Source organism: Ursus arctos, unplaced genomic scaffold, assembly GCF_023065955.2.
Source record: "Ursus arctos isolate Adak ecotype North America unplaced genomic scaffold, UrsArc2.0 scaffold_1, whole genome shotgun sequence".
NCBI lineage: Eukaryota > Metazoa > Chordata > Mammalia > Carnivora > Ursidae > Ursus > Ursus arctos.
Window position 1 is genome coordinate 45,094,331 of NW_026622763.1, and position 16,131 is coordinate 45,110,461.

Consider the following 16,131-nt stretch of genomic DNA (forward strand, 5'->3'; position numbering starts at 1 on the left):
TAATACCAAAGTACTCCTTTCATCTGAATACTGGGCTTCACACGCATATGTCACCCTTCCCAAGAATGAAAGTAATCTTCCACTATGAATGTGGGTTGATTGAAAAGCTTTTATTGGACTCAGCCCCATAAAGTATACGTGCTTTTTAACTGGCACACACAGGCTGGTAAGACTGAAAACACCCACAAGGGGACCAAGAGACAAAGAACAGAACTTATTCTGAGTAAGGGTAATCCAAATTTAGAACGTGCTAATAGTGGTAAATCAATACTCAAACGTTTATCCTGACTTGGATCTCTAACATCTAACAATATCGGACCCCTCCCAGGAACTAAACTAAAGTTCACTTTTCTAAGTTTTCTTGCAAACTCTTTATCTTTCATATTAAAATATCAGTACATTCCCAAATATTCCCTCATTCTTTCACTTAATAATAACCACTTCTTCTGCTCCTCCCCCACTCATTAATTTATTAATTTATTTTTTGATTCAGCAAAATTTATTGAGGGCCTATTAAATGTCAGGCATTGTTCGATCAGCTGGAGATTGAGTAGTTTATAAAACAAAGTTCCCGCCGTTACAGGGCTTATGTTTCAGTGGGAAAAGACAGAAAATAAACACATATATGCGGGAGCATATAATATGCCGGATGATATGTACCAGAGAGAAATATTAAGCTGGGTAAGGGAGAAAAAAAAGAGAGTGCAGAGTTGGTAGAAAGCAATGTCGACCATCAAATTCCATCTGAGCTAAAATTCATTTTTCATGGTCCATCATCCAATAAATCAATTAGGGCCTCTAATAACATAACTGAAAACAATGAATTGGAAACCATCTGAGTTGAAAAAGATTTGTTACTGATCAGATTCATTCACTTTCTCAATTTCTGGATAGTTTATCAATGAGGATTTACCATTAATGATATGTTACTCTCTCACTTAAAGGCAGTTTGTTCAAACTAATACACAGAAAAATTGGGGGGTAAAGCGTTGATTTTATCACACCTTGGCCAAACCAACATACAAGTGAGGTTTTTGCATGACTTCTTCCCAATTTTTTAAATAAAATGCCATTGTCTTCTAATGAGCTTTAAATACATTTTCATCAAAAGTTTAGAGCTATAAATTTAGTTTATTCAATCTAAGGAAAATGTCAGCCATATAATTAAAAAAGGTAGTCCTCACTCTCGAATCAGTCAGCCAAATTAGACTTATATTCTATCAAATAAGGTCCAACTTTACTTTTCAATTCAAATAAAGGTATGCATTCTGAGAAAAAAATATATTTAAAAACACTGAAAATTAATTACAGATTATATCTTATAAGAGAAATAGGTGAAAACAGTCAAAATTAAAATAATACAGAACTAAGAGCGCTGAGGTGTATCATGAAGTGGTAGGAAGGACATGGAATTCCTTTGGTAATTGTGTAAGCTTACATTCCTACCTCGATTTTCAGCCTTTGGATGTAATTAAATAAAAACCAAGTATAAAATTAAAAATAACTCCATTAACACACTATCCGTCAAGATAAAAATTTCTGATGTTTTTAATGAAAGCAAATGATGTATATACCCTAAAGAAATTAGTCTAATAGCCAGTATATTTGTTATTAAAAGAAAGTGGAAAATATTAAAGTATTTTATGATAAAATGGGATGGTAATTGATTGGCCTATTAAAATACATTCTTCATGTGATTTGATATGATTTTACAAAGTCAGTTTTAAACACAATATTGAATAACACACACAAAATCTAAAAAAAAATCATGTACAAAATATTTCCTCGAGTTTATCCAATTATCTTCAAAAATCTTGTAGCTTCAGAAAGGATTTCTGTGGCATTTAGAAGAATCAGAATTACTAACTATTAGATGCTGTGGCACCCTCCAGACCTGCCCACTTCAGGGCTGAAGCACTCAGCCTCCCATCTGCAAGCACCAGCCACCAAGCCCTCTGAGCTAAGTCCTCCCTTCCTGCCATTGCACTCAGCTGAAGAGAGCTGCCATGGGCAGGCCCTTCCTGGGGAGCCCAGTCCCTTTGCCCCAATTTTGAACAAATCTGTAAGGCCCACCCAGCTCCAGAGCTCCCATGGGATCTACTGAGGCCTTTGCTGTGGCTGCACTGAAGCCCAGCTTCTCCCTCTGTCCGTTCCCACAGGCAGTTTTCAAGACCTCTCTCCAGTAAACTCCTTGCAGGCAAACTTGTGCTCCAAGTCGGCTTCCCAGGGAACCTCACCTGCAGCACGAACCCACAGCACCTCAGGTGTTCACAGGCACATTTTCTTTCAGCTATTGGTTTATCCCAAGTATTGAAAATAGCAGAAAATACATTTAAATACGTGACAAAATACTATTTCAGTATTTCATGCTGATGCGCTATTTACTTTATTCTTAGGAAACTTTCCCTCAAAGGTTACATATTCTCTGACAAGAATCAGGAGAGAGAGAAATTAAAGTCAATAATTAAAAACTGAAAAATAAAAAGTGAAAGCTGTTGTCAGTCCCCTCACGCAATCATATATCTGAATTCAGAACATTTCAACACTAACCAAAATTCTCATTCCTCATCATGTCTCTCCTTAACAGAAATTCATTTACCGCGTAAAAAGACAGGAACCCCTTCTGATTTGTGGTGCTTTGATTAATCATTAAAGGAAGCTCTCCCTGTGTGTGACGCCCTGGAGGTTTACATGCCCCAGGGGAATGCACCAGCTGAGAATGTTATTAGGAACGCAGGTGGGTTCTCAGAAAGGTAAGTTTTAGGAAAAAGTACATGTGGAACATGAGGATCCGAAAACGATTCTCTTAAACCTGTGAGTTTGCACATCCCTTGGAAAGTTTTATATAGTCAAGGGATATATGTCTGCATTTCTACATCATGAGCACTGGCCCAAGTCGTTCCGCAATGATATTAATAGTTAATAATGAAAACATTTGCTAACACCTACCACTCCTTGCTCTGAGAGATTTGTATTATGAACCCAACTGATATTTCCACTTAATTTTTTCTAATGTGGGGTTTTTAAAATACACACAGTAAGCTGGAAGGAAGTATAGCAGTTCACCAAACACTTTTTATTTATAATCTCATTAAATAAGTATAATGTACAAAATCAGAAATATATCCATTGATTTTGTTACACATGAACAAAATGTCTAAGTGTGTAATAAAAGCAAAAGATATATACTGTTAAAAATCTTATTGGCCCAGGATCTTAGCATATAATTTAATTTTTTTAATAAATACTGTTAATAGAATTAGAAATACTTTTTTAATTTTTTTTTTTTTAAGATTTTATTTATTTATTTGACAGAGATAGAGACAGCCAGCGAGAGAGGGAACACAAGCAGGGGGAGTGGGAGAGGAAGAAGCAGGCTCATAGCTGAAGAGCCTGATGTGGGGCTCGATCCCATAACGCCGAGATCACGCCCTGAGCCGAAGGCAGGCGCTTAACCGCTGTGCCACCCAGGCGCCCCATACTTTTTTAATTTGATGAAGAAGATAACTAATCATGATTAGAATAAATATGTCAAACACAATTTATTAACATTTATTTGAACTATTTATCTTCAATAATCCACTTACTCATTCATTCTTTTCATGAAAGAACCCAAGAACAAGGAACACAAGATACTTCACTTGGAGGGAAAAACAATAAATAATTAGACCAAATAGATAAATGCAACAATTCATATTATGTTAAGTACAGCCAAGGAAATGCACTGGAAAAGGTGATGGATTGGGGGAAAATAAGATTAAAAAAAAGCAAGTGTGGAGGGGTGAGGGATACTGTAGGTAGTCTAGTCAAAAGGCTCTGAGGTAGAATAAAAGATGCCAAGTTCACAAACAGGTAGGACTGTCCCTCCTCTGTGGCTGGAATATAATCAACAAAAAGTAGAATGCAGAAGAGGTTTGTGAGGTAGACAGAAAGCCAAATCAGGTAGAATCCTAGCAGGCCAAGGTACAAAGTTGAACTTCATGCTAATTGATCAAAAAGTTTTCAACCAGGCAGTGACATGATGTGATCTACATTTCTAAGAGTTCATTTCTAACAAGTGTATGGAGAATGGACCAAAATAGACTGACACAGACAAAGGCCATTTTATGCCTCTAGAATGTGAGAAGGTAGTGGCTGAAGTTGGGATGGTAGCAGTGAAGACAGAAAGACATTTATGGATTCCAGAATATTGCCATGAAAGGTGTGGCAGTACTTGACAAAAGATCAGAAAGAGGTCTCCTTGGATTCTGTCTTGAGCGACCAAATAGATTACTAGAGGGTAGAGCAAGAGAAATTTGGAGAAGGACTTAGAGGTTATGACCATCTCAACCCTTTAAGCCAAGCAGAACCAAATGCACTGGACCTATGCCAGCCTCAAATGTTTCACATCTTATGTCACCTCCTTATTTCCAAGATTAAATAGAATTTCACCACCTAACATGGCCCATCTCAGATGTGACACCTTTTCTGACTCTCTACTATTTGGACCTTGACTTTGACATGCAATTTCTAGTTTAACTAGCCCCTCCTGCCCCTATCATCACCATAAAGGTGGCTACTGTGCTCCTTGTCCTATGACACCCAAATGTACCCTTTATCACAGGAGGGATGGTGAACACGTAGGAAGATCTGAACAAAGGCTAAGAGGAAAATTCTGAGGCCAGTGGGACCAAACAAGCCTCCTAAAAGTTCTGTACCTACTAGATGGAGTCATTAGTACTTCAAAACCCACCAGAATCACTCACTCTACGAATAGAATAAAATTGTAGCACTCTCAGGGCCTAGAAAGTGTGGGCAAAAGGCTCATATCACATCACTCAGCAGCAGCAAGATATTATTAAAAACTAGGTTTGCAGATTTCCAGTCCAGTATTTTGAATCGCATCATACTGACTCCTATCTTTCCATAGAAACAATATTAAACATGGTGCCCAGGATGTTGTAAATGTACCATTCTTTGGAACTATTATAGATTTAAAAACTTTTATTGGCTCCCTAACAACATAACCACCACATGTAACATTTCATCTATGGACGAAGGTATGTGAATAAACAGTCCTCTTATAAATGATCTTTTGGAATTGAGGAACTAGTTAAGAATATAAATCCTCCTGGGGCACCTGGCTGGCTCAGTTGGTAGAGCATGAGACTCTTGATCATGGGGTTGTGAGTTCGAGCCCCATAATAGGTGTAGAAATTACTTAAAAATAAAACCTTAAAAAAAAAAGAATATTAATCCTCCTGTGTTTATTTTCTCTGTAGCTTTGAAAAATGCTAAATGAGTGGAACCAAAGGGAAGGACAAGAAGTAAAGAATGCTCTCCCTCTATCAGCTTTCCCATTTCTCTCCTAAATTGATTTTGAAAGGCTCTCTTCTGCTCCCGTGCCTTGGCAAAGACTTATGGCCATTTCCTAGGTTCTCCATTGAGCTATCCCTTATCTAGAGTGCCAAAAGGACAATGCCCAAGTCTGCCTATCCCCGCTCAAATACACATCCGTGTATCCTTACACAATGGAATTTCTTACTATTCTATATAAGCTAACATGTTTAAAAGCAACATCCACAAGACTGCAGAAAGCTTTTCTATATTAATTAAGATCCACATTTATATTGAACCATGAATGGCTCCAATTTTCCTTCTGTTGAAAGAACATAATATATGCCCCTAGGGAAAAACAAACCAGAGGCTGAGCTTTTAGGAGCAGTGAAAAATAAAACCCATATTGCAGATAAAGGTTGGATTGCAAATGTACCCTGCAAATTAACCAAGAATTAGAGGCAACCTTCAAACTGGAAATAAAACCTTGACAAGCAGATCTGCTGGGAGATTTAAGTTTTAAAATAGGAAGAGACAGCTGTCTTCTGTTACAAATGAAAGTAACCAGCATGCAGTAGGGAGAATCCTGAGTTGGTAGCTCCTGTCAGCAGAGGCTAAGGGACATCACTAAGATGCAAGTTCAAGACAATGGCCAAGAAAGAGAACCATCACTGAAGGGTGGCATGAACTGAAGCCACTGTCAGGTAAATATGCTTCAATTGAATTAAGTGAATTCAAGCAAAGGAAGTAGACACTATGAACTGTCTAGGCCAGTCAGCTAAACTAACTGGTAGATCACCATATATCATAGGTATATAAAAAGGCTTTGATTTTGTGTCCACTGTTGTTTGTTCGAGATCTTTTTTTCCTGGGGCACTAGTCATCCATTGTATCTTCCCCACCTTCATACACCATATCTGTTGAAGCTGAACTTCCTGCTCACAGAATGTGTTCTCACAAACTTGGCTGAGCAGTGGTCCAGGCCCTTGAGCTCCTTTGGTTACAGCTGACTCAATAAGAGCTGGACAGACCGAGCCAAAAGCTCTCTCCAGATGTAGACTCCAGTCACTTACCAAGTGCTGAACCACGAACAGGAGGAAAGATTTACTCTAATGGGGTGGCCATCAGGGGCCAGGTGCACTGACATGCAATCAGGACAAGCAAGACTGAAGACAAATGTGAGAATAAATTGGACATAGAAGGAGAAGCAGAGATTATGTGCTGTGCTTGTAGAAGAATGGAGAAAGTGGCTGCCTTGATCTTGGCTAACTTTCTACTCCCCGATTCCAATCTCTCATGAGATCAGTGGACTTTTGGCCTTCGGGGACTATAGCATAACCTTTCAGACTAGTTCATGTGAGGCTCTGTTTCTTCCAAACAATCAATACCTGGATAAAATACCAACTAAAGTCCATTCGTAATATTCCTACCTTTTCTCAACTAAATGATATTGTGCACAATTTTGAAAGGTCAGACTGCCCCAGAGTCTAAAAGTGACAGGGAATAGGAATACCCCTGATTTTCCACAGAAGTCAAAGAGAAAAAAAATTAGTCTAATTCCTATGCCCTTCACCAGGACACTGTCATTCAGTGGGCTTTACAAGAGGTCTGAGTATCAACATTTTTAACAAGCATTCCTGCTGATTCTGAGAAAGGTGGTCCAGTGACTACCCTTTAAGAGTCCTCCTCTAATGCCCGCTTCAATACTGCTACAAAGATCTGCGTACTTTCAAATTCCTCCTAAGAAAAATGATATTCATCAAGTGCCAACATTCAGAAGTAGCAAATTGCTGTTGGAAAGACATATTTGTTTGAAACCCTAATAGGAGCAAGTATTGTTTCTATTTATTTTTTTCTGCATATATAAGATATTTGCATTTCATTTCACATTAAATGGGAATTTGTAAAATGGCCTGGGGGAACCTAAATGCAACTTATGATGCTGTTTCCATCTGAAAATGAATTTAAATTTCCAAAGAGCTAATTTAAGGACTTTTGAAATATAACCAGTTTATAAATTGAGGATTTCATGTATCATTCCAATTGAGACAACCTGATTATGATACCAAGAAATTATTGTTATTTTTGTTATAGACGATACCGACATTTTAGTTATAGGAGACAATATATTATTCAGGGTGCATACAAAACTAGTAGGGATGCAATGAGAGGATGTTTAGGATTCATTTTAAAATACTTCAACAAAGACAAAAAAAATTTCAAAAAGGAATAGATGAAGCAAATGAAGCAAAATCTTGCTAATTGCTGAATCTGGAAAATGGGAACACGAGACTATAATTTATTGCTTTCTACTCCTGTGAATATTGGAGAAATGAGTATAGGACAGTTTGGTTAATGTAACAGCCATGCAAGATTCCTACAGGACTATGCAAATTGGGTTAATTACTAGCATCACAAAGGAATGACATCAGAGGCCCATTAATCTGGGGAGAGATGAACTTGTCTTTTGATAGTTCCTGATATGTGAGAGAAAAAATAAATCAAAGGCAGAGCATATGAAAACTAATTTCCTAATTATTTGAAAGATATTTTGTTTTTCTGAGATGTACAAAAAGGCTGAATTCAATACAGAATAGATCGGAAACAGTGTGGTAAGGGGCAAAGCACAGTCAGACATGATAGTCTTTTGATCTCCCTTTATTTAAATTTTAAGAGTACAAGCAAATCATTTCTGGTTTTTGCACTTTTCAAAAAACTCATAAAATGTGGATAACAGACAACTTCTTGGTATTCTAACTGTGGACTGTAAACTACACACAAAAGCTGGTTATTAGTAATACTAGTAAATCCTATTAGGTGATAAGTCAATTATTTGATAAATTGTTCATACCAATTTTAGGGAGAAGGTGGAGAAGAAAGTTAGAAGATAAAAACACAAAGAGATAGTTATGGTTGAAGAAGAAGGAAAAAAAAAAAAGAATCTACGTCCTTAAATGAGTATTAACTAACGGTACCATTACCCCTGCTCTGGTATTATGAGCAGTTATAACTAACAGCACTGGCATGTTTATTCCTTGTGCTACTCTTACAGTTTTCGACTTCTGTGGAAATTGGACCTTCCTTAAAAAGACTCTTCAAAGCCTCAAGAAATGCAGATTCCAGGTCCTCACTGTGCCACCATCAGCCACACAGCATTTCTTAGCCTCAGTTTACTAATCTGTAAAACAGCATTCAACTAGATGACCTCAAAGTTCTTTTCCAGCTCGAACACTCCACAACACAGTTTTTCATGGGTATCTTTTTATCTTTAAAATCTTCAGATACTTTATTTTGAATAAGTTGTACTACAAAGTCCTGGGAAGCAATTAACCAGAACTACAGCACAAGCTGAGTCCCAGCACAGAAATTACCTGAGGGTAGACAAACACAAGACAAACACTGATTCTTCTGCAAGGGCTAAGGATCTCTTATTCTTTCCCTTTCTTCAAATAGTAAGTGCTAAGGGATGATTTCCTGGTAAATTTCAATCAGAAATAGAAAAAAAAAAAAAAAGAAAGAGAGAGAGATCTAAATTCATAAGTTAAGTCACTTTTAATATAAAGTCTAGATTGCAAGTAATTTTTCTGGACCATATATTTAAAGGAATCTGCTTTAAATCTGCTTTATTGGTAAACACAAGGAAATATGCCTAGGAAATATATCTGGGCAGGATTATAACAAGAAGGAGAGAGAAGGAAGAATCCATATTCTATCTTATTCTAGCTCTTATTTTAAAATAAAAATACTGAAAGCCTACAGTAAGTATTATACACTTGAGGCATTTTATTTTCCAACAGAGATAAAGCATATCCTGTTTGTGGCTTCAGTGCACTTTACTACTCATGCATTATGTAGGTGTCTCAAGTTGTAAAAAAAAAAAAAAGAAAAAAAAGAAAAATTATGGCCTGTAAAATGATTTTTGACTGTGGTTTTGAAAGGCCACATGAAATTTAACATGTCTAGTCTGGATTCTTTCAAACTTTCTGGTCAATTATTCGTAAATAACAAGCGCAATTCTTCACTTTTTCTACAGGGAGAAAAGAATTGCTAAAATGACTGGAATGGTTAAACAAAACAAATGGAAGAGAGAATATAAAGAAAAGAGACATCAGCTCCTGTAATGTGTCAACCATAAATAATAGTCAATAGAAACCTATCACATCCAGTCATTTACATCATCTCAACTGAAGGTCAGAGATAATCAGGCCAGAAATACCAGCTTGAAAAAGGGTCATCTGTGTCACAAAGATACTGAGCCTGGGAAATTACTGACATAGAGTCAGCTGTTTCCGAAGCATCACTCAGTCCAAAGAACTGAGCAATACATAAAGGAATAAAAACAAAGGATCTGTTCTAAATGCAAAGTGTAGGTGGGAAACATAAAAGAATGTAAAAAGGAACCTTCCTCTTTCCCAACTTTGGGACATCCTTCTCCTCACAGAGATCTCAACCCTTGGGCAAAGGAAGAGATCAGCGCGAAGGGCCCTTCCCGGGTGGGATCACCCCTCTGGGACTGGTCTCCAGGAGGTGGGCCAGAACTCTCTGCTCATGAAACAGCACCGCTGTCTGTGTGGGTGTACTGCTCTCTGAGAAGGTCACTGTGGAAATAGGACACAAGGCCAGAGCAGGAAACCAGCTGGAGTCAAGAGTAACATATCACCCTTTTCCCATTTTGCCAATTTGCTAAACCTGACCTGAAGAAATGCTATCATTCCCCAAGACAAGATGTCTTACTCTAGGATGATGACTACACACCGTTAGGGCACACCCTGACTAGACCCTGGCACCCAGAGCCACCCTCTCTTTGATTCTCCCTCTATTAGCATATTTGCTCTCTATTCAGAACAAACCTTGCCCCACTGACATCTCTCACACACAGGCATTCTCCCAGTGTACATTCTAGAAATCAAAGTGAGAATAAGCCTGAACCTCTCCCCTTCTACTCCTCTTCTTCTGTTCAACTCCTAAGTCATAACCCAACTCCAAATCAAAGCCCCATCATGGTAAGCACCCTTTGTATTGGATTTTTGCTTAGCTCAGTGCCCCAGAACCTAGGATAGTGCAAGGAACACAGCAGGCCGTCCATAAATAGGGAAATAATCTATTAAATTCCCCAGGTGACTATTATGTCATCATCAGACATTTCCTTTTCCCATTCTGGATCCCACAGGCAATCATCAATTTTTCCACCATCATGACACACAATCAAATCTATCACCCATACTCCCATCTTATATCCTGACCCAAAAGCCAAGCTCTTAAAAGGCCCAGATATTTCAGCAGGGCTGTTCTTCGCTTGGGTTCTGACTTTAAACCTCATCCTGATAATAAAGCTCTCAAGAATCTCCTCCTTGTTCATCTCCTCATCCAAAGTCACAGTCCCGCCCACTTAAGGACTTGCCTCCCCCATCAGAGTCTCTAATTGAGAACATACCTCTGCTCCGGGAATATTTACTCCCACTTTCTCGAGTCCTTTTCCAAAAAGCACATGCACCAATTAAACTTCAAACCGCCCCCCTCAAATATATATATATATATATATATATATATATATGCCTTGTTATACCAGACTTCTATCAAAACCCAACAGACCATGGAATGCTTCCCTCCTGTCTTTATTATTGCTTTATGTTATCAAGAACCTATTTATTCCTTAGGGTATTTCCTTCATTCCTAAAACCATAAACATACATTATTGAACACATCATAGGTGGTAAAAGTGCAGAAAAAAGGAAAGAGAACAACAGATGTGGGGAAATGATCAACTGTCTTCTCTCCACTCCTCACTGCAAGTATCTGACTGTTAAAATTTATTGCTTCTATCCTTCAAGAACAAGGTACATTTTGCCTAGTGAAGCCTCTTTTTGTTTTGCTGATTCAAAATTGGGAGAGAATATATTAAGAAGAGATGGGATTATTCTAGGATACACTAATTTTTCTTTTCAAAATGTATAATCATGATGGATCTCCCCATAGTTGCTGGGTCCTTGAAATCTAATTTGCCTAAGTCAGTCTCAAACTAGAAACTGAGAAAGAAAGCAAAATCATAAAAGTAAAGTCCATCTTCTCATCATCACTAAGAAGTCACCTGTCTTCCGTAGCCAGAAGCCTCCAAACGGAGGAATTCACTGGTAAGGAAGTCATGTTGCGTTCTCAATTCCAATTACCTTTTGCCACAGAATCACTATACTATTTTCCTTTAGTAAATGAGGTTGGCTTGGGTTGAAAATGTGGAAAATTAAAGAAGGTATTAAAGCAATCAGCCAATCCCTTTCACACCCCAATACCTTCCTCCAATTTCTGACTAATCTATTATCACATATAACTCTCCCACCTACCCTGTAAATAATAATAGCTCCCAGACTCTGTACTTTACATACATTCTCTCATTTAACCCATCCCAAAAGCCTGGTAGGTAAGTTTTAACATTCCCATTTTACAGCTGTGAAAACTGAGGCCTCAAAGGCCAAAAACTTTGTCAGCCAATAGTCATTTAAAATAGGCCATACCGCTCCTTTGTTAATATTATTAATTACTAAATATCTTAAAAAATTGTATGGATTTAGAACTCCTAAGATTTTTGAATTAGAAAATTTTAAAATGCATACCTGCTTTTTCCTTGAATTTGCTTTGGGAAACAGGCCTGCTGACAACACAGATGTAAATGGAGAACAGCATAGCTCAGGAAAAGGGTTTGGAATAGATGGCATTTCCAGAACATCAAGATCTTTCTTTTTTCTCCTACACCAAGAGAACATAGGAGGTAATTTACATAAAGCGGAATGTAAAATATAATTGCTGACAGGATTAAGAAGTTAAGGCCAACATGTACCACTCTGTGACAACATTAATATATAAAGTATACAGCAAAACTCTGTGATGTACTTTCTGTGGGTCAAAATAAAATTTAATTGATATAAATCAATTTTCTATAGTATTCCTATCCTTTTTTGGGGGGGGACCTTTAAAAAAATCACTAGGTATAGAAACCCCATTACCAGCATTTTTGATAATTTTCCAAGCTGAAATACAGACTATATAATTATTGATGCAAAAACCATCCTGAGAAGTTAGACATTTTTATGGATCCATTAAATTGACAAAGTCTACAAACATTTAATGAATTCATCCCTATGCTATTTTACTAATCACTTTTGGAAGTTATGGTTTATTAATTATAGCTGTGGTTCATCTCACTTCAAATTTCATTCACAATGTTGCCCACACACAGTCTGTTGATTTTTCAAGTGCTTATAGATACTAAACCGCAAGGCAGTGTTTTTGAAGAGGTAAGTGAATAGAACTTGCTAGTATAAATGTACTCTAGTCCACTGCAGAGTAATTTTAACTTCAGTGAAGTTGAAGCACTTTGAAAATCTGGGGGAAAAAAAAGTACCATTTCAATGTATGAATATAAAGGACTACAGATTTTTGTATTATTGCAGTCTTTTTCTTTCCTAAAGTATGTGCAAAATTGTGAACTCTAAAGGCACTTAGTGCTGAATGCTATGGAGATTGGGAAACCTTTTAAAGCCTCTATTCTTTCCTGCTGAACAGCAAGACTGCTCAAATGTCAATCCCTGCTTTGCCTCTCCAGGGTCGCTGTAAGACTCTATGTGGGAGGTGAACTCATTTATACTATGATTTTTTTAAATATATAAAATAAAAAAGATTAGGGTTTTTTTGTTTTGGTTTGGGTTTTTTTTTTTAGTACAGGGCCACGAAGGGAGGAAGGGGGTGGTCAGCCTGGCCTCCTAGTTCACACGGATGGGCAGAGGTGAGAGCGCCCAGGAGCTCTCAATGAAACGGTGATGCTATTTATAAGGCGCTGGCAGATCGCAATGTCCTGCTGAGCCGGTAGGAGCCAGCTCAAAGGGAATTGTCTTCAGAGACTTTCACAAACTTGGCCCAGCTCTGGGCACATGGCTCACCCCCTAGGACCGCCTCCTCAGCCCCTCGCCGGCTGCCAACCCAGGACACTCCCCCGCGCCCTCCGAGGGCTGCCTACCTGTCTGCAGCACAGCCGCGGGTCCCGTCCGGAGGGGGCAGGAGCGCCCGCGCGTGCAACCAGGGGGCAGGCGCCAGGTCGCGGGCGTCGCCCCTCCCCTGGGCAGCGCCGCACACCTGGGCGGCCAGCGGCGAGTCCTGGGCAGCCGCCCTACCCGCGGCGCTCTGCCCATCTTGCAGGGAAGTGGTCATTGTCGTCGGCCGGGGGGGTCTCGGGTGTCACGGGAGACCCGGCGCGGGGGGAGTGGGAGGCCGGGCGGCGGGAGGCGAAGCGCCTGCTTGGCAGCCCGAGCGCGCTGCAGGTGCGGTGGCCTCGCCGCCTGCGCTCCGGGCCCGGGCGGCTCAGACGCGCGGCCGAGCAGTCGGCGAGGCGGCGGGGGAGGGGAGGGGGCGGAGGAGGAGGGTGGGGAGAGGGGAGGAGCGGCCGGTGGGTGGGGGCCGCGGGCGGCGGGGCGAGGCGCGGAGGGGGCGGGGAGGGCGCCGAGCGCCGGGCGGGCCCCGCACCCGGCCCGGGACTCGCCGGGGCGCTGGCGGAGGTCCCGCGCCGCCGGGACTCGGCCCTCGGCGGCCCGCGCGCGAGGCCCGGGCCGCCACCTCCCCAGGTGGGCACCCGAGCGCGAGGTTGAGCCCAGGGTCAGGGCGGGCCCGCGCGGCTGGAGGCGGGGACCCATGTGAGCCGGCGCTCCCGCGGGGCTTGCCTAGCGGAGCGCCGGCGGGGCTGGGGTCGGGGAGGCGCTGACCCCCAGACCCTTCCTTTCTTCTGGTTCTGAGATCACCTAAGCTGTAGCTGGGCCGCCATGACAGGCCCCACCGTGGCCGGAGGCCAGGGGCCAGGGGCTAGGTTTGCCCCAGTCCTTCCCCCCACGTGCCTCTTCTTCCTTCCACTCCTGCAGCCTTAGACGGGGCGGGGGAAAGGGGTGGATGAGGGAGCAGGGAGTACTATCCAAGCAGTATAGGAAACTACTGAGATGTTTCAGAATTCTTAGTAAGGCGTGAATAATCCTGAAGGTGTCGTGGGAATTAGGAAAAAATATTAATTTTCTTTTAATAAGAGCAGCCCTCATGTAATGAATCACCACTCTGCCTTGTCTTATTCCACCCTCGCAACAGCCTCACAAATTAGATGTTTACCCCGTTTAACAGATAAGGAAAATGGGGCTCAATAGCTTGTCCAACATAGCCCTCCCAATCAGTGCAGTTGAGCTTCCAATTCGGAAGATCCCATCTTAAAAACCCAGACTCTTTGAAATAGTACCGTAGTGCCCCCTTCTGTGATTTCACCTTCCTCCATTTCAGTTACCTGTGGTCAACCTCCCTCTGGAATAGATGACCTTCCTTTTGAGATATAGTCGGAAAGTCAGTAGGTTCCTCTCAACGCACACCTCATGCACCTCACTTCATCTCATCAGGTAGGCATTTTATCATCTCACATCATCACAGGAAGAAGGGTGAGTACAGTTCCTTAAGATACTTTGAGAGAGACCACGTTTATATAACCTTTATTATAATATATCGTTGTAATTGTTCTATTTAATCATTAGTTATGATTGTTAATCTCTTACTGTGCCTAATTTATAAATTAAAATTTATCACAGATATGTATGTAGAGGAAAAAACATAGTATATATAGTATATAATATATGTATATAAGATATATACATAATCAGTATAAGTGGTTCAGTCTGGTATTATCCGTGGTTTCAGGTATCCACTGGGGGGGTCTTGAAACCTATTTCTGCAGATAAGGGTGGATTACTATAATTACATTATACTCACCCTCTGAGGTACAGCAGTCCTGCTCTGAAATTCTGGGTGCTACTCTGTTTCTTCTCTTCCTGTAAGTTCCCCCACTGCAGTGCACGGGGGAGGATTTCCAAATGTTTTACACACTCATTCTTTGACCAAATTAGGTAACACCTGTCCCTAGCATCTGTTTCCCCAGGTTTTCTTAACCTCCACAACCCCTGCCTAGGGAAAGGCAGACTTCCTCCTGAAGTGGGCAAAACCCTTTCTTCCACACAGACACACATACAACACAGCACCAACCACTGCTAACAACCAGGGGTCACTAACTCCCAGCTTGTGAGGAAACTGGGAGGACTCCACGGAAGGAAAATCTTTGTGTCAAAGAGCTTATGGAATCTAAGTTCTTCATTTTTCTGATGTTAAAATTAAGACCCAATAAAGAGCAGCATCGGTGCGGGTCACACGGTGGGTGTGGTCTCCAGGAGACTTTCTACAGCGCAATAGCCATGGAAGGACAAAATGGTAGCTCTCCTCAAGGATAAAATAATAGTACTCATCATGGTGAAAGTTAATATGTATTGATGCTGTGTGCCAGGCAAAGCCCTCACGCACATCCAGGTCCCTGAATATGGTATGGATTCTACATGTGGGTTTTAAGAGAGTTTCATGTAAAAGCAGCCAGATATATTGAAGCCATTCCAGCAAAATAAAAAAGAGGTTATGTATTTGCAGATAACTTGAACTAAAGACATAAAGAAACAACTCCTCCCCTTCCTCCTTTTTCCTCCTCCTCCTCTTCTTCTTTTTTCTTCTTCTTCCTCCTCCTCCCTCTTCTTTCTTCTTCATCCCTATATTCTTCCAAAACTCTTGGAGGCAAGCACTTCTCCTCTAAAATGGTATACTTGGGGGGGTGGGGTGGCTGGGTGGCTCAGTCAGTTAAGCGTCTGCCTTTGGCTCAGGATCCCAGGATCCTGGGATCAAGTCCTACATTGGGCTCCCTGCTCAGCAGGGGAGTCTGCTTCTCCTTCTCCCTCTGCCCCTGTCTCTCTTGCTCTCTCTCTT

At 40.8% G+C, this 16,131-nt stretch overlaps 1 protein-coding gene and 1 long non-coding RNA gene across 7 annotated transcripts in view; one reads left to right on the forward strand and one right to left on the reverse strand.

Annotated features, from left to right (window-relative positions):
* GRB14 (growth factor receptor bound protein 14) overlaps positions 1-13,698 on the reverse strand; it is a 109,996-nt gene extending 96,298 nt beyond the window's left edge. The window contains exons 1-2 of one of the 3 annotated variants that reach the window (XR_006408799.3): positions 13,325-13,669; positions 11,925-12,057 (exon numbers count right to left, since the gene is read on the reverse strand). Coding sequence is in view for 2 of the 3 variants with exons in the window: in XM_026492669.4 (XP_026348454.1) it covers positions 11,925-12,057; positions 13,325-13,515 (324 nt within the window). In the remaining variant the exon portion in view is untranslated. Of the gene's footprint in view, positions 1-11,924; positions 12,058-13,324 lie in introns of all 3 variants that reach the window. The other 2 variants (XM_026492669.4, XM_044381524.3) reach the window with 2 other exon arrangements.
* A 147-nt stretch (positions 13,699-13,845) lies between these two features.
* The window catches only part of LOC125281345 (uncharacterized), a 68,009-nt gene continuing 65,723 nt past the window's right edge, over positions 13,846-16,131 (forward strand). For 3 of the 4 annotated variants that reach the window (XR_007188508.2, XR_008961311.1, XR_008961312.1), the window contains exon 1: positions 13,958-14,732. This is a non-coding gene — a long non-coding RNA (uncharacterized LOC125281345). Of the gene's footprint in view, positions 13,926-13,957; positions 14,733-16,131 lie in introns of those variants that run through there. The other variant, XR_007188509.2, reaches the window with a different exon arrangement.